This window comes from Acipenser ruthenus, chromosome 4 (assembly GCF_902713425.1).
Source record: "Acipenser ruthenus chromosome 4, fAciRut3.2 maternal haplotype, whole genome shotgun sequence".
NCBI classification, from domain to species: Eukaryota; Metazoa; Chordata; class Actinopteri; order Acipenseriformes; family Acipenseridae; genus Acipenser; species Acipenser ruthenus.
Genome location: NC_081192.1, coordinates 50221738 through 50240411, shown reverse-complemented (window position 1 = coordinate 50240411; position 18674 = coordinate 50221738). Strand labels below are relative to the sequence as shown.

The 18674-nt window shown below is 37.8% G+C and overlaps 1 protein-coding gene across 5 annotated transcripts in view; it reads right to left on the bottom strand.

Moving 5' to 3' along the window:
- LOC117400500 (ankyrin repeat and IBR domain-containing protein 1-like) overlaps window positions 1-18674 on the bottom strand; it is an 89937-nt gene that overhangs the window by 33145 nt on the left and 38118 nt on the right. For all 5 annotated transcript variants that reach the window (XM_059022501.1, XM_034000565.3, XM_034000564.3 and 2 more), the window contains exons 3-5: window positions 10360-10660; window positions 5191-5373; window positions 2434-2551 (exon numbers count right to left, since the gene is read on the bottom strand). In XM_059022501.1, coding sequence (XP_058878484.1) covers window positions 2434-2551; window positions 5191-5373; window positions 10360-10660 — 602 coding nt within the window. The remainder of the gene's footprint in view (window positions 1-2433; window positions 2552-5190; window positions 5374-10359; window positions 10661-18674) is intronic.

Here is an 18674-nt window from a genome sequence, read left to right as displayed (position 1 = left end):
TTCTATTATTTGTAACTCTCTGGTGTTATGTTTTGTGCAATTCTTGTAATGGCCCTTCTCTCTCTGGCTGTCGGAACAAGTGCTTCTGGATTACCAGTTTGCATCTTAAATCAGTGTGAGATAAGAACTGCTTTAACTAATGGATGTTTCTTGTTGCATAGATTCAGTTTGTATTAGTCATCACATCCAGTTGAAAGCACCTCTGTGGTTTCAATAGAGCTCTCAAATGCATGTCTAGCCTCCTAAATGCACCATGGCGTAACCTTTAACTGTATCCCCCTGCAACACTGCCTGTACATGATGTATGAAATACCCTATTTGTTCTATGTGGTATGTATCCCGTATACACATACTGTATATACACACTATATATATACAGTATATATATATATATAGATTTAGAAGAGTGTGTCCAGAACTTGAATGAATTGACTTCAGCATTGCAGCAATACACCTGAGTGTCTACTTTATGCAGAGCACAGGTTGAAAGTGGATCAAGGGATTAACACTAGATAATGACACACGATTAAAGAAAATAAAAATTCAAATTGAGAGTTTCTACTCTTTTAATCTCAGACAGGCTTTCTACCAAACATCTTCTCCAGCAGCAAGTCATCATATCAACTGTTTTTTTTATAGTTGTTTTTTAGGAAAGTAGTGATTGAACCAGTATAAAAAACTGAATGTGAACTGAACTGATGGTGGTCTTCAAAACCTTAGGTAAAATTGTATGGTAAGTGAAGGACTTCCATTGATACTCATTATAAAAACAGGAACAGGATTAACGGTTTTACAGGAAAACGATGTGGAGGTGGCGCAGTAGGTTTCTGTACAGCACTGGAGGCCTGAGTTTGAAACCAACATGCGAATAGTGACATGAGGTTGTTCACCTCAAGCAAACAATTGGCACTGCTGGGGAAGAAAAAAACACATATTTTGCATTCGATGTTCTGCACATATTATGAGTCCTTGTTAAAAAAATGCTGAGAATGGATGACCTGCAGTTTCTGAGCTTTTTGTTGTTTTTGCTCCAAGGTCAAGATATTTTAACTTCCAATTCAGCTATGAAGGGTCAGTATCTTGAAACAGTATACACATTGAAGTGTTGAACATTGAGGACAATGTCGCCTAGCCAATACTGTCACTGTAACACGGTGAGGAGAAACAGATTGCTATTGCCTCCTAACCTGCAGGAGCGTCTGAGCCCATTCAATGTTACTTGTGACTTTATGACTTACCCTGCATACCACGCACTCAGCCTTTACCAGGTGAGCCACTCTGGGACCCACAAGTTTTCTTAAAACAGACTGGCGACCTACTGTTCCTGAGCTACTAGTACTGCTGCAGTTTCTTGAAAAAAATACCTTAGTACCCATTCAGCCACTTCACCCAGGTCAACTTGCAGCAATAAACATGGACACGAGGTATCAAAATTACAGCTGTCAATATGATGAGAAAGTTAATGACCAAGGCCTGTATTTTCCAGGTACAGTATATGAAAAAATGGAAGTGTGACACAAAGATGGACAATTGAACAAACCGACTAGATTTCTATATATCCTCAGAACATGACATACTCTTAACCCTTTGCGGTCCTATGTCGGACCTTGTCCGATATCATTAAAAAGACGCAAAAAACAGGTCTCTAGTTGTTTTTTCTACGGAAAAAGCCGAGAAAACCATTCAATGGCCGAGTGAGACCGATAGGAGCCGAAAAAAATAAATAAATAAATAAATAGAAAAGGGCATATCTCATGAATAGATAGCCCCGACACCACATAGAAAACACGGACATAAACAAACAAGATAGCTGCTTCTGCAGTGTCCTGTTGACGTGCAGTGCCTTTGAAACCTGTTTTACTGTTAAACAGCGCGTCTAAAATAAACTGCGTGTGTGAAAATAAATTGGACCTGACGCGCCTGAGATGTGCTGAATAAATGGACCGCTAAGGGTTAATAACTTAAGTGTTGATACCAATTGGATAATTAGAAAAATGTGCAAAGTGCGACATCCTCCACAATATCCCCTTCACAGAGGACATCATTCCCAGCAGAGGATAACAACATGTCTGATTATTACACACAGTAATAATGACACATTCCAGCTATTCAAAACACTAATGACAACATATTTTATTCTGTGAGCTCTCCTAGGGTGTGACAATAACAGGGATACATTTAAAAGAATACTCCTGGCACATATTGATAGATCAATTCTGGCAGAAATGTACCACTCGTGCCCTGCTGTCTGTACTCAGTTTCACAGCTGAGTGGACTAGCATGATAATGTGAAACCACACAGTAGGTTAGTGGCTGTGGAGGGAGTTGAAACCAGTCCTCAGTTCACTAGGTCATACGCTGCCTGTCACTCATGAATGCATCTCTCCATAGTAAATGATGTTATAATGTTAAACGTTAAGCAATGTACATTACCATGTGCTCGGAGCAGGGCTTCAGCAGTGAAGAGAGGGGCCTGGAGCATGTCTGCAGTCTCCACTATCAGCATATCTTTCAGTCTGCGGAGATCCTGAAGCCTCAGGCCCTCGAATGGCTGCAAAAGACAGAGGAAGAGGAAAATAAACATTTGATTCATACAAACACGGTTTTATATTATTTGTGGCAACAAAAGCTTGCCTTTCAATTGGAAAGAAATGCTACTTTGAACTCAAATGCTACTTTGAGTTCCAATGGTATGGTTACGTTGAGGATTGTCTTATTAAATTAATTGAGATTGCAGTAAACCAGATGACCACCATAGGCTAGGTTTACAACAACCTTTAGCACCCAGAATGGAAAGTTCATTTTTTACAATTTTGATACCATTGTCATCGTACTTTACTTTTCTAGACAGGTAGAATGATGGCCACAAATAGCTAAGTGAAATTAGAATGTTTCTGCAATAATATTATAACATCTTACAAAGTTGTTGTAAACACCTTTTTTAATACAACACATGTTTTACAGCACTTTTTTTTTTTACAGTTGACACTGGAACAATTAGCATAGCCCCTTCTTAATTACTATAAAAGGACACCAACTGATGCAGTCCTTAGAAGTTTGTTGTTAACCCATCTCATAATAAGAAAGGACAGGGTCAGGTAGTTCTTTTCAGGAATAATAGTGCTCCTCCTATTTTCGTTGTAGCAACAGATAGCCAATAAATGCTTGTTAGCTGTATTGCAAGTTTTCAGTTTCCCAAGATGCAGCGATTAACAGAAAAAATACACAAGAAAATAGGTACTGAATAAACAAAAGTAAATGGCCTGAAAATGTCAGATTGGAAAAGTAGAGTTTTACAATCCTGCTTTAGAATACCAAAACCCCATGAACCACACAATTTTGAAATAATCTCCAACATCACAAATCAACTTTATCCCTCATCTCATCATGCTTCCCTCGAATGTATGATGTTAAAATGAAGGATTTAATAAAGGCTGGGAATGTTGCAGAATAAATCAAGAAAACCAATCTTTTAGGGATTTCACACCGACGGATAAAAAAAAGTATTTTGGGATTTCAAAAAAACGTGTCATAAATGTTTAGTAAAACTAAACACATTAGGCACAAAGAAGAGGCTGGAAAGAAAGAAAAAAAAAAGTCACAGATTTCCGTTTGTATTCCATGTGTGTGAGAGCTTGAATTTGTAAAAAAAAAAAAAAAGGGTGCAGATTTTCAGATCAATTTCTGAATACTATTCGGTCTGTGTTTTTTGCCTTGCTGAATTTCAGTGCTGTTTTAATTCTCTCTATCTTTTCAAACGTGTTTTGCGCAGGTCCATTCCGGACATAGAAGATACGGTAAAGAGAGCCGACTTTCTTTTGTACTCATGTGATAATGGGGGCTTTGCGTTCTATCTTTTAGAACTATGGTTTAGTTTACCCATTCATTTATACAGCTAAATTTTCGTTAGTCTGTTTAGTTTTCAGGTCTAATTAATAGTCAAATGCATTTCCTTCTTTTCTTTTGAATTCAGTTTGGTTTGACTTTAGTGACACAAACGCAGCTTTTACTAACATAAGCTTTGTTTCTTTGTTAATAAGTTGACTGTTTATTTTGCTACTTTCTCTACCAGCCGTGGCTCAGTTTGTTTTTTTTCTTTTGACACTTTGTATTCCTTGTTATGATTTTTGGAATATTTTTTTTCTTCAACGGCGGATTGCAGCAGTTTTCTTCACCAAAGGTTCATCCACACAGCCGCCAGCCTCCCTACAGCAAGAGGGGTGAGATCTATCCAATAGTTTGCTTCAATCTGCTGCTGGATCATAAGGTTTTTTTCTGTGCGTGAATGGCCATTCGGTTTTGTTTTTTTCAGGAAGTATTTTTGGTTTTTTTTGTTAGGAAACTCGGGACTTAGACATTTATTTTGAACCTGTTGGGTTTTTTTTTGCGTTATTTTTCAACGTACTTTACAGAACTGCATTGTTTATTTTTGTGTTTGTTTATTTCACCTCTGTGTGATGCTGTATGTTCAGTGTATTAATTCTGCTGCTAGCTTTAATAGTACAATTTTAAAGATATACCTATTTGTTTCATTGGGTCTACTGAAATACTGTTTGAGTAGGTAAAGGTGTTTAAAATCACTGGCTTCTTTCTCAGTATGGTATAGTACTATAGTGCGTTTTTTATATGCTATAGTTAAAATTGACGGGTTACTTTGGGGAACCAGCCTATTCTACTATATTACACAGTGCCTTTTTCTTTAGTTATATTTTTTATTTATCTAATGAGTATTTTGAAACAATATCAAAATAGAGGGTATTCAATTACTGTATATCTCTGTTGGTGACTATTGTAGTAGGAAGCAAATAAATTGTCACTGGCATTTACCAAATTTAAATGTTTTCTTTATTGCTGTACCTGGTTGCTTTATAAAGATTAAGTAATCTGTTACAAACTCTTGATTGTTTACCAAGTTTATAACTTCAGTGCCAGAACGTAACGGCACACACAAAAGGGCTGCAAACAGGTGACTAAAGCTGCGTTTCCACTGCCCAAAATCCCATTCTGTAACACACTGTAGATAAATGCTCTGTTCCAAAGAATGCCCTCAGAAAGCTGGTTCATTCAGGTCAAGAATTGGGAAAAATAGGGATTAACATAACATGCATCTATTGTACTTTCACCCTTTATGTTAGTTTGAAACAAGCACAACATTTACTCCAGAGGAATGTGACAACTTTAAATGCATACCTCTCTCCTATCCAGAGCAGCATATTCTGCCTCTATGTCATCAGCTTCCGGATCCCTAGAGAAGACCATCTGAGACTCCAGGCTAAGGGCCAGTTCTTTATGGTGCTGCTTTTCTGCACAGTCACATGGGGTGTCCTTATTCTCGTTTTCTGCAAACAGGTCTCCATCATTTTTCACTAAAAACTATCAAAAAAATAAAAGAAACCAAAAATACATTGGCGCTTCTGTGACAAAAACAAAGCATCCCTGGTGGCATAGTGTAAGGGGAATGGTACTTCTGTCACTATGGTTTGTAAAATTCACATAACGGTATGTGGGGTGGGAAAACAAAACAAACAAAAAAAAAAAACAGCAATGGTTGTAAAGTGGAAGTACATTTGATGTCTGAATCTTAAAATGGTTTCTGAGATTCAGGAGGTTATAAAGTATGGGCCTGCAAAATAGTTAATTTATATTGGATATAAAACTTTTTCAAACCAAGAGACAAGACAGTACAATTTATCCAGGTCTCTTAGCATTGACAGTCAGTAGTAAAAGCAAACATGACAAATTAATCTTCTGTAGCAAAAACATTCTGAAAGAAACAACTTGACTACTTACAGTGGCTCTCAAAAGTATTCACCCCCCTTGGACTTTTCCACATTTTATTGTGTTACAACATGGAATCAAAATGGATTTAATTAGGAGTTTTTGCCACTGATCAACACAAAAAAGTCCATAATTTCAAAGTGAAAAATAAAATCTACAGATTGTTCTAAATTAATTATAAATACAACATAGAAAATAATTGATTGCATAAGTATTCACCCCCTTGAGTCAATATTTGGTAGAGGCACCTTTGGCAGCAATTACAGCCATAAGTCTATTTGGATAAGTCTCTACCAGCTTTGCACATCTGGACTGCAATTTTTGCCCATTCTTCTTTGCAAAATTGCTCAAGCTCCGTCAAGTTGGATGGGGACCTTTCGTGAACAGCAATTTTATACACTTTCCACATATTCTCAATTGGATTGAGGTCCGGGCTTTGACTGGGCCACTCCAGGACATTGACTTTTTTGTTTTTAAGCCACTCCAGTGTGGCTTTGGCTGTATGTTTGGGGTCATTGTCCTGCTGGAAGATGAATCTTTTCCCAAGTCCCAGGTCTCTTGCAGACTTCAGCAGGTTTTCCTCCAGGATTTCTCTGTACTTTGCTCCATCCATTTTGCCCTCTATCTTCACAAGCTTTCCAGGCCCTGACGCAGAGAAGCATCCCCAAAGCATGATGATGCTGCCACCACCATGCTTCACTGTAGAGATGGTGTTCTGAGGATGATGTGTGGTGTTAGGCTTGCGCCAAACATAGCGCTCAGCGTTGAGGCCAAAAAGCTCTATTTTGGTCTCATCAGACCATAGAATCTTCTTCCACTTGGTCTCAGAGTCTCCCACATGCCTTCTGGCAAACTCTAGCCGAGATTTGATGTGAGTTTTTTTCAACAATGGCTTTCTTTTTGCCACTCTCCCATAAAGGCCAGTTTTGTGAAGCACCTGGGCTATTGTTGCCGTATGCACAGTGTCTCCCAGCTCAGCCGTGGAAGACTGTAACTCCTTTAGAGTTGCCATATACCTCTTGGTGGCCTCCCTGACTAGTGCCCTTCTCGCCCGGATACTCCGTTTTTGTGGACGGCCTGTTCTAGACAGATTCACAGTTGTGCCATATTCTCTCCATTTCTTAATAATGGACTTTACTGTGCTCCGGGGGATATTCAATGCCTTGGAAATGTTCTTATTTCCTACCCCTGACTGGTGCTTTTGAAGAACCTTATTCCGGATTTGCTTTGAATGTTCCTTCGTCTTCATGATGTAGTTTTTGTTAGGAAATGTACTAACCAACTGTGGGACCTCCCAGAGACAGGTGTATTTAACCTGAAATCATGTGAAACACCTTAATTGCACACAGGTGGACTCCATTCAACTAATTATGTGACTTCTAAAGACAATTGGTTGCACCAGAGCTTATTTAGGTGTGTCATAGGAAAGGGGGTGAATACTTATGCAATCAATTATTTTCTGTTTTATATTTGTAATTAATTTAGAACAATTTGTAGATTTTATTTTTCACTTTGACATTATGGACTTTTTTTGTGTTGATCAGTAGCAAAAACTCCTAATTAAATCCATTTTGATTCCATGATGTAACACAGTAAAATGTGGAAAAGTCCAAGGGGGGTGAATACTTTTGAGAGCCACTGTATAATAACCCTCTGTATTACATGTCTGTTTATTTACTGTGAAGAAAATGCTCATCTTCTTTAATGTTGGAATACTTTACACAGACAAAGTCATTACAAAAAGTATTAAAGAAAACAAGGAATGGCTTACATCCTCAAAGGAAACTGTTTGTGGTTTAATTTTAATATCATGTATAGTCTGCAAACATCCATGCTGTGAATGTAGGAATACAGAAAAGAGTTCTATAATTGTATGCTTCTGTGCCAGAGTTCCTTTTTTATCAGCATTATGTTCTTGGCAACATATCAACATCATGGTTTTGCTGAAATATGCACCAACGGATTTCAACACAGAAAATAATCTGATCATCAGAAAATATTTTGTGGCAAGCCATTATATCTTATCTGTAAAACAAAAACACTAACAGTAATTTACTGTGCAGTGCTGCCTAATGGAATTATGTTTTTATGCAGTTAAACTAAAATTTGAATAAGCTTACAATGATCTGGTTTGTCTTTGCAACAACTGTGTTCGCAACACATATCCTCACAGCTATAAATACAAGTGCATCACTTCAAATAGTTTCTCAAATACAAGGCTATGACACTGGCGGTAGCAGCTTTGCAAAAAAAAAAAATAAAATAAATAAATAAATAAAAACACAGGAAAGGGCAAATTTTTCTGATTCAACACCCTTGGTCGAACTTGACCTACAGAATCACAGAATACATCTGTGAACCTCTCCGTGACCCAGAAACCAGTGTCATATGACCCCATATAGCGGTCATCTTAGGTCACTAATAAAGTGAAGGGTGCTGTTAGATTTTGCCTGGAGAGTTTTCACAACACTGAACATATAAAGTTGCCAGCTTAAGAACATAAGAAAGTTTACAAACGAGAGGAGGCCATTCGGCCCATCTTGCCCATTTGGTTGTTAGTAGCTTATTGATCCCAGAATCTCATCAAGCAGCTTCTTGAAGGATACCAGGGTGTCCGCTTCAACAACATTACTGGGGAGTTGGTTCAAGACTCTCACAATTCTGTGTAAAGAAGTGCCTCCTATTTTCTGTTCTGAATGCCCCTTTCTCTAATCTCCATTTGTGACCCCTGGTCCTTGTTTCTTTTTTCAGGTCAAAAAAATCCCTTGGGTCGACATTGTCAATACCTTTTAGAATTCTGAATGCTTGAATCAGATCGATGCGTAGTCTTCTTTGTTCAAGACTGAATAAATTCAATTCTTTTAGCCTGTCTGAATATGACATGCCTTTTAAACCTGGAATAATTCTGGTCGCTCTTCTTTGCACTCCTTCTAGAGCAGCAATATCCTTTTTGTAGCGAGGTGACCAGAACTGAACACAATATTTTAGATGAGGTCTTACTAATGCATTGTAGAAGTTTTAACATTACTTCCCTTGATTTCAATTAAACACTTTTCACAATATAGCCGAGCATTTTGTTGGCCTTTTTTATAGCTTCCCCACACTGTCTAGATGAAGACATTTCTGAGTCAACAAACTCCTAGGTCTTTTTCATAGATTCCTTCAATTTCAGTATCTCCCAAATGATATTTATAATGCACATTTTTATTGCCTGCGTGTAGTACCTTACATTTTTCTCTATTAAATGTCATTTGCCATGTGTCTGCCCAGTTCTGAATGCTGTCTAGATCATTTTGAATTACCTTTGCTGCTGCAACAGTGTTTGCCACTCCTCCTATTTTTGTGTTGTCTGCAAATTTAACAAGTTTGCTTACAATACCAAAATCTAAGTCATTAATGTAGATTAGGAATAGCAGAGGACCTAATACTGATCCCTGTGGTACTCCACTGGTTACCTCACTCCATTTTGAGGTTTCTCCTCTAATCAGTACTTTCTGTTTTCTACATTTTAACAACTCCCTAATCCATGTGTATACATTTCCTTGAATCCCTACTGCGTTCAGATTGAGAATTAATCTTTTATACGGGACTTTGTCAAAGCTTTCTGGAAATCTAAATAAACCATGTCATATGCTTTGCAGTTATCCATTGTCGATGTTGCATCCTCAAAAAAGTCATGCAGGTTAGTTAGACACGATATCCCTTTCCTAAAACCATACTGACTGTCTCCTAGGATACTGTTACCATATAGGTAATTTTCCATTTTGGATCTTATAGTTTCCATAAGCTTAAATGGTTTAAGAGATATTAGCAACAGAAGTAGGTGCAGCATGGGCAGGTTGACAAACTCTTACAAGCTCCCTGTACAAGCATGCTGACGGACAGACTGGTAGATTCATTCAATTGAAAAATGTGACAGTACAGTAAGTAATGCCTGGGCAGGATTATGTTTTGTTACAAAGATGATACAAAAGGTCAAACCTTCAAACCACAGTTTAGGATGTTCCTGTGGGAGAGCTATAAAGATAAAGCGTGGTTCATAAGAATTGTTATTCAGCTGCTTGAAATTTAACCATCATATGTTTTGTTTTCCTTGACATTTCAATTGGTCAAAATGACTATGATTTAATTCTAGAGAAAAACTCAAGATCGGTCAACCAAAAATAAAATAAATGGGTCAAGAATTGGGATGTTCAAACACAAATCCCTTGACTGATCTCTTAAAATCCCATTAGATATTAAACACTAAATAATGGTTTACCCACTTTATAGGACACCTTATTGCCATCCGGATGGAAGACTTTCGACAACCCATAAATTATTTGATTTAATTGTGTGACAGCATTGTTGTATGAAAAGCTTTTAAATGCTGGTGGTTATAGAAAAAATAAATAAATAAAAAAACAAAAAACTTTGAATTCCTGAATGGGACTTGCACTTTTTTTTGTTTTCTATGCTTTGTCTGTAATGATTTGGTTTGTAATACATTTTATCCCTGGGTTGCATCCAAGTACTAGAGTTGACCCTTACCTAGGTAAAAACCTTTATGTATGAAACTATCAAATGAATGAGTCAGGTCACCTCTACACATGTTTTCATCCCTGAGGCAGCAGCGTAGTGCAAAGAGGTGTTTTTCTTGTTGTCCGTGGCATTGACGTCGGCTCTCTCGTACTCTCCCTGATCTAGCTTTGCTCCTGTCCACTTGAGGATCATCTGCAGGCACTCTGCCCTCTTGTGCTCGTCCTCATAGGGCCGTGCGAGACGGGGGTGCAGTGCCCCTTCTGCCAGCATGATCTGCGGCCCCATGCACAGTAGGTGCATTGCTGTCTCGTTGTGCACGTTGCGCTTGTTGGGGTTGCCATCCTTGCTGAAGAGAAACAATCTGTTTTGGAGACAATAAATAAATAACTATATGTTACATATATACCAGCAACATCTGCCGTTTATAAATGTACATCCAAACCTAAGCATTGTTTAAGCTAAAGGGTGGCTTTTCACTGCTGCTGTGGGAAAAAATACAATTTCACTGCATAGCTGATATCTTCAGCAGTGGTTTAATTTTTTTTTTTTTTTTTTTTTTAACTTTACAGATAATATACATTTAAAAAACAAGAAAATAACTGGGCTCTGGAAATATCCGAGTTGGGAGGTCTTTAATAGCGTACATGACAGTTATGTGAAAATGCCAAAGCCACAGTAGAGGAAAGGGACTCCTGCACCCAGTCCTCGTTATTAGAACTCTCTTGTTGTGCAAGCAATCTGAGAAATCAGACTGTTGCTAAATCTGCTCTGAACTAACTAGAGTAGCGGTTCTCAAACTTTTTAGGCCACGCCCCTCTTCCTCTTGGTCTGTGGTACTTGATGCCCCCCCACCCCCCCCCCAAAAAAAAAACACACACACATATATACTGGTAAAAAAATAAAATAAAAAAATAGAAACATGCCTACGGATTCTCTGTATGTCACTGCTGTTGTGTGTATGCGTTTTTTTTTTTGCACAAACCAGCCACCTGATCCATAGTAATAACAGCAAATTTAACACTGCCAATTACAGTTTACCGATTGTGACCAATGCTTACTACATAGTAAGCTGATAAACAAAATACATTACCAGATAGCAGCGGACTTCATCCAAAAATATGTAAGCTTAAAAGGCACCAGTCAGATGCACAGCGCCATCTACACACTTTGACATGCTGGGAGGTGTCAGTCAGCATAAAGATTGGTTTGAAGTTAATATATACCGTATAACGGGAAATTTTGGCAGGTATTAAATTCGGCGTATTTATACGTTGGGGGATTTTTTTCACTGCACGTTCACAAAAAAAGTCACAGTTTTGCATTTATACCTTTAATTCCACAAACATTTGAATACGTTAACCAAATTAAATATGTCTGCTAAAATAGAATCTAATTTACAATAACTCTAGCATCTACATTGTAACTGCAGCAACTTGGAGAACAACAAATAAGGCCTTCTAATCAGCTACAGTATTTATCGTTCTTATATGGCCCTTAATTTTAACAAAAAGTAAACTTTTATGATAAGCATTTGCTGTCTCGCAGTTTTAAAACTATGGTTCACAACATAACACAGTGGAACAATCACAGTACTACCATGGAGTAATTGTAGGGCAGTATTGCCACATGTGAAATCTTTAACAATAAAGCCCAAACAAAAATGCTTTTATTTGCTTCGAAATCATTTCGAACTGGTTAATAGACTAGTAAGCACTGGAAAAATCAGCTCATTTTTATAAGGTGCAAAACGTTTTAATTTTGTTTTGTTTCTGGACTTTGCGATAACTGCACAATGCCTGCATTAATCTACAATGTATCGACAATAACGATCAACCATTTTGTTACAGAATTTCAACTCTGACAAAGAATTTTGGCTGTTACTTAATTAAACCCTTCTAAAAAAAAGAACACAAAAATGCTTAACATAAAAAGAACAGTCCTACTAGCAGGCAGTTTACACTGCCTCTGGGTTTCTGATCGCATCTTCAATTCCACATTTTTTAAATCCAGTGATGGAAATGTCCGGTCTACTTTTAATGTTTTCAAGCAAATTGGCTTCATCACTGCCATTCTCATATCCACTTTGATATCTGACACATTATTTCTCTTGTCCAGCGCTTCGTTAATCTTATGTATACAAGTCTGACAGAGGGCAGGATCACTATGAGTGCTGTATGCAACCCTCTGATTGGTGGAAATATTATTGGCGATCCAATCAAAATAGCCAATAAAGCCTAAATAAAGTATCCACCCGCTATACGATATAGCCTAGGTTAAAATGTGAGCTGTAATTAAAAAAATAAAATAAATAATAATAATAAAATAAATAATGTAATTAAATTAAAAAAACCCTGAACCTTCTCAAGCCCCCCAGTTTGAGAACCGCTGGACTAGAGTGATTACAGGAGTTATTCAGCCTTTAATCTCACACAAGTCTGTATGTCTTCAGTTGACAGACCAGAATATTTGACATTTGGAATAGATGAAGGAAATTAATTCGTTCAAAATCGAGGGTCAGTAGGGTCACCTGTGTAGTTCGAGAGATTCCAAAAATGAACAGGGTTGAGCGACTTACTGTTGTTTTTTCTTATACAGTCAATAGAGAACCACTCGAGGCCCGGTTCTGCTGAAAGTAATTTGAAATCAGTCCTGTTCATTTCTATTGGCAGCAGAGATATACAGTAAAAACAAGGTCCTTAGTTTTAAATGAAGAAATAAAAATTATGTATCTATGCTATAAATGACCCTGTAACATTTATACAAAACAAGAAAAAAATAATAATAAATTGTAGACCTTATAAAAATGTCAGCTTAAAATTTATGCCCTCAATGGTGACATAACTGAGACAATTCTTATGACTTGTTCCCATGACTTCACTGCCATACGGAGCGATTCAGTTCAGCTTGCTTGGTATTTAGATGTGCTATTGTGTTGTATTGACATTCATTTTATAGATCCTGAACTACAGATACCAGCCTGATTCTCTGACTCTGTAAAGTAAGAATGCTTTCAAAAATAGACATGTTAATAGTTTATATTTATCAATTAACAAAATGCAAAGTGAGTGAACAGAAGAAAAATCTACATCAAATCAATATTTGGTGTGACCACCCTTTGCCTTCAAAACAGCATCAATTCTTCTAGGTACACTTGCACACAGTTTTTGAAGGAACTCGGCAGGTAGGTTGGCCCAAACATCTTGGAGAACTAACCACAGTTCTTCTGTGGATTTAGGCAGCCTCAGTTGCTTCTCTCTCTTCATGTATTTCCAGACAGACTCGATGATGTTGAGATCAGGGCTCTGTGGGGGTCATACCATCACTTCCAGGACTCCTTGTTCTTCTTTATGCTGAAGATAGTTCTTAATGACTTTCGCTGTATGTTTGGGGTCGTTGTCATGCTGCAGAATAAATTTGGGGCCAATCAGATGCCTCCCTGATGGTATTGCATGATGGATAAGTATCTGCCTGTACTTCTCAGCATTGAGGAGACCATTAATTCTGACCAAATCCCCAACTCCATTTGCAGAAATGCAGCCCGAAACTTGCAAGGAACCTCCACCATGCTTCACTGTTGCCTGCAGACACTCATTCGTGTACCGCTCTCCAGCCCTTCGGCGAACAAGCTGCCTTCTGCTACAGCCAAATATTTCAAATTTTGACTCATCAGTCCAGAGCACCTGCTGCCATTTTTCTGCACCCCAGTTCCTGTGTTTTCGTGCATAGTTGAGTCGCTTGGCCTTGTTTCCACTTCGGAGGTATAGCTTTTTGGCCGCAAGTCTTCCATGAAGGCCACTTCTGACCAGACTTCTCCGGACAGTAGATGGGTGTACCAGGGTCCCACTGTTTTCTGCCAATTCTGAGCTGATGGCACTGCTCGACATCTTCCGATTGCGAAGGGAAGTAAGCATGATGTGTCTTTCATCTGCTGCAGTAAGTTTCCTTGGCCGACCACTGCGTCTACGGTCCTCAACGTTGCACGTTTCTTTGTGCTTCTTCAAAAGAGCTTGGACAGCACATCTGGAAACCCCTGTCTGCCTTGAAATTTCTGCCTGGGAGAGACCTTGCTGATGCAGTATAACTACCTTGTGTCTTATTGCTGTGCTCAGTCTTGCCATGGTGTATGACTTTTGACAGTAAACTGTCTTCAGCAACCTCACCTTGTTAGCTGAGTTTGGCTGTTCCTCACCCAGTTTTATTCCTCCTACACAGCTGTTTCTGTTTCAGGTAATGATTGTGTTTCAACCTACATATTGAATTGATGATCATTAGCACCTGTTTGGTATAATTGTTTAATCATACACCTGACTATATGCCTACAAAATCCCTGACTTTGTGCAAGTGTACCTAGAAGAATTGATGCTGTTTTGAAGGCAAAGGGTGGTCACACCAAATATGGATTTGATTTAGATTTTTCTTCTGTTCACTCACTTTGCATTTAGTTAATTGATAAATATAATCTATTAACATGTCTATTTTTGAAAGCATTCTTACTTTACAGCATTTTTTCACACCTGCCTAAAACTTTTGCACAGTACTATATATATATATGAGGTTGTATATTGCATAGTTTTTACATTAAAAAATATCACTGTTTAGCTCATGTGCTACAGCTGTGTCTCTATGTCTAGTACAGGGGGAAGGAACTGGCTTCTCAGGCAAGATGGGACACCCACCCAAGAGCTCAGCAGACACAGCTTACGTGGACGGAGCTCACTGCCATGTTTTGCTGCATACAGTATGTGTCAGGCTCAGAGAAATTAACCCAGAGGTTGTGAAATGATTCAGAGACAGGATTGCTTTCACCATCCGTAACAGCTTTGTGTTTAGCGGTGTCAACAAGCTGTCTGAAAACTGGGACAAGCCAGTTGGCTTGACAGCCTGAGCACTTGCAGTGTATCCCTGGTGGCACAGGTCTGAGCAATAGCTAAGATACAAAACCCATAACACATTCACACTTTATTTTGTGTGTGTCTGATGCATTGCAGTCATACACATCATGGTACAAATCACTACTGCCACTGCTGCCTGGAAAAAGTGTTGCTGGGTTGTGGATCTTGAGGATGGGGACTTGTTGCCCATTTCACCCCACTGAGACAGTTTTACAGAACTTCTTTAAGCAATAAGGCACGAGAGGGCATGGGTTGTGCTGGATATTGTCACTTCTTGGTGCGTTGTTAGGCACGAGACATCTACAGTGGCTCCCAAAAGTATTCACCCCCCTTGGACTTTTCCACATTTTATTGTGTTACAACATGGAATCTAAATGGATTTAATTAGGAGTTTTTGCCACTGATGAACACAAAAAAAAGTCCATAATGTCAAAATGAAAAATAAAATCTACAAATTGTTCTAAATTAATTACAAATATAAAACAGAAAATCATTGATTGCATAAGTATTCACCCCCTTTCCTATGACACACCTAAATAAGCTCTGGTGCAACCAACTGTCTTTAGAAGTCACATAATTAGTTGAATGGAGTCCACCTGTGTGCAATTAAGGTGTTTCACGCTGGGAGGTCCTATAGCTGGTTAGTAAATTTCCTAACAAAAACTACATCATGAAGACGAAGGAACATTCAAAGCAAATCCAGAATAAGGTTCTTCAAAAGTACCAATCAGGGATAGGATATAAGACCATTTCCAAGGCATTGAATATCCCCCGGAGCACAGTAAAGTCCATTATTAAGAAATGGAGAGAATATGGCAAACTGTGAATCTGTCTAGAACAGGCCACCCTCAAAAACTGAGTATCTGGGCGAGAAGGGCACTAGTCAGGGAGGCCACCACGAGGTCTATGGCAACTCTAAAGGAGTTACAGTCTTCCACAGCTGAGCTGGGAGACACTGTGCATACGGCAACAATAGCCCGGGTGCTTCACAAAACTGGCCTTTATGGGAGAGTGGCAAAAAGAAAGCCATTGTTGAAAAAAACTCACATCAAATCTCAGCTAGAGTTTGCCAGAAGGCATGTGGGAGACTCTGGAGACCAAGTGGAAGATGATTCTATGGTCTGATGAGACCAAAATAGAGCTTTTTGGCCTCAACGCTGAGCGCTATGTTTGGCGCAAGCCTAACACCGCACATCATCCTCAGAACACCATCCCTACCGTGAAGCATGGTGGTGGCAGCATCATGCTATGGGGATGCTTCTCTGCGTCAGGGCCTGGAAAGCTTGTGAAGATAGAGGGCAAAATGGATGGAGCAAAGTACAGAGAAATCCTGGAGGAAAACCTGCTGAAGTCTGCAAGAGACCTGGGACTTGGGAGAAAATTAATCTTCCAGCAGGACAATGACCCCAAACATACAGCCAAAGCCACACTGGAGTGGCTTAAAAACAAAAAGGTCAATGTATGGTATTTGTTATTAATTTAGAACAATTTGTAGACTTTATTTTTCACTTTGACATTCTGGACTTTTTCGTGTTGATCAGTGGCAAAAACTCGTAATTAAATCCATTTTGATTCCATGATGTAACACAATAAAATGTGGAAAAGTCCAAGGGGGGTGAATACTTCTGAGAGCCACTTTATATAGTTTTTAAAGATTTATTAACATTTTGAGGTATAACCTTCCACAACAGAAAATAGCCCCTATGAACTAAAAATAATATTTAAGTAAAACACTTTCATTTTTTTTTGTTTCAGTAAAAGCTATATATATATTTTAAAGACTTTAAATAACTATAAAAACCTTGCTTAGACATGTTTCAGTTCATTGTTCTGACTTTAAATAACTATCAAAAATCCTTGCTTAGTTGTATATCTGCATATTCTACATAACATTGTTGCTAGGTAATTCACTCCCATTGGCTCCAGCATATACCAAACAGCGCAAAAGTTTAAGGTGCTTTGTTGGGATGAAGATTATTCATTAAGTAATTTAAAGTAATTGTATTTTTATTTATTATTATTATTTTTTTTATAAAGCCAGTCATTTAAGCATTTAAAACAGCCGAAGTTGTTTGTTTTGTGGATGTGACATTTTTGTACCTGTAAAGAGTGTGAATGCGCGGTAAAGGAGAAGAGAGACAGTGAAGAAAAGCGAGAGTCAGATGACATTGCGTGTAGGAATATAAAAATATCCACAGTTAAAAATTAATGAAGTCAGTTTTCACAAAACGACAGCTGATACTAACAAAGTAAGAAAATAAAAAGGAATATTTGACAACTGAATCCGACTGAAGTTACAGAAAACGGACTGGTACATACTACAAACAAAATACCAAAACAGCGTCTTTGCTTATAAAAGCAAACTTGTTTGTAGTGCAAATTAATATAAACTGGAGGTTCAGTATCTTCCATGACAGCAGGTATTTTGACAGGTGTTTCCTTTGATTTTGGTGACGCAGTGATACGTGGTTAGCACAGGTGCAGTGATTTGCCTTTGTTCCTGAGTAGTTCCTAATCGTGACATTGTGCTGGATATTGTAACGGCTTGGAACCCTGGTGGACCAATCAGCACGCAGCATTCTAAAAATCAGTTTTATAATAAATATCTTGGACTCCCTATAGAGAATGGTCTGCTCTTCAAAAAATGTTTCCTACAAATGCAGTAGCACCCCAAATGTTATTCATTTAATGCTTATGAAATGTATGCATTTTAGAACACTTTGTGTTGTTTTGTAAGTGTTGTAAAAGATGTTTAAGACACAAAGAATTCACTACATTTTTATGCAAACTTCTAATTATATTAGAACATTTATTCTGTCTCGTGTTTTATTATATATGTTTTTTACAACATTTATAAATATCAAAAAATGAGTGAAGTAGTGTCCATTACTGCTTATAAAGATCCTGAGAATACATGTTTATTATGGCACTGCAATTTTAATAGTTAGCGTTTTATAGTTTATGTAGCACTATTTATTCTGTTCTTATGGTTTGTAACATACCGCTTTGATAATATTTTGTGTACTGTATATGTTTACTGTTTATGTACAGAAAATTGATATGCACATAATAATATAAATGTTTCCACTCTACATCATTTCATTTCAAGATGGCAAGACGATTAGATGAATCATTGTTGGCAGAAATACTGGCGTCTGATTCTGGTGAATCAGAATTTTCTGACAGGGATACAGTTTACATAATGTAAGTGTTGTGTTTATTTTTTAACAAAAATCTCTACATCCATAAAATCACTCAGGTGAAAGAATGTCTTGTATTTTGCCCTTATTTCAAACATTTTCAGCAAAACATTCAGGGAGTGCTGTGGGTCCTTCAGGTAACAGAATAAAATGTTTTGTACCTTTACCTCTTTAAAACCCCAAATTACTTAATACATATATTTTTTTTTTTAAATGTAAGTTTTTGAAAAATATCTTTTTTTTTTTTTTTTTTTTACTTATTGGAATAGAAAAATCAGTAAAG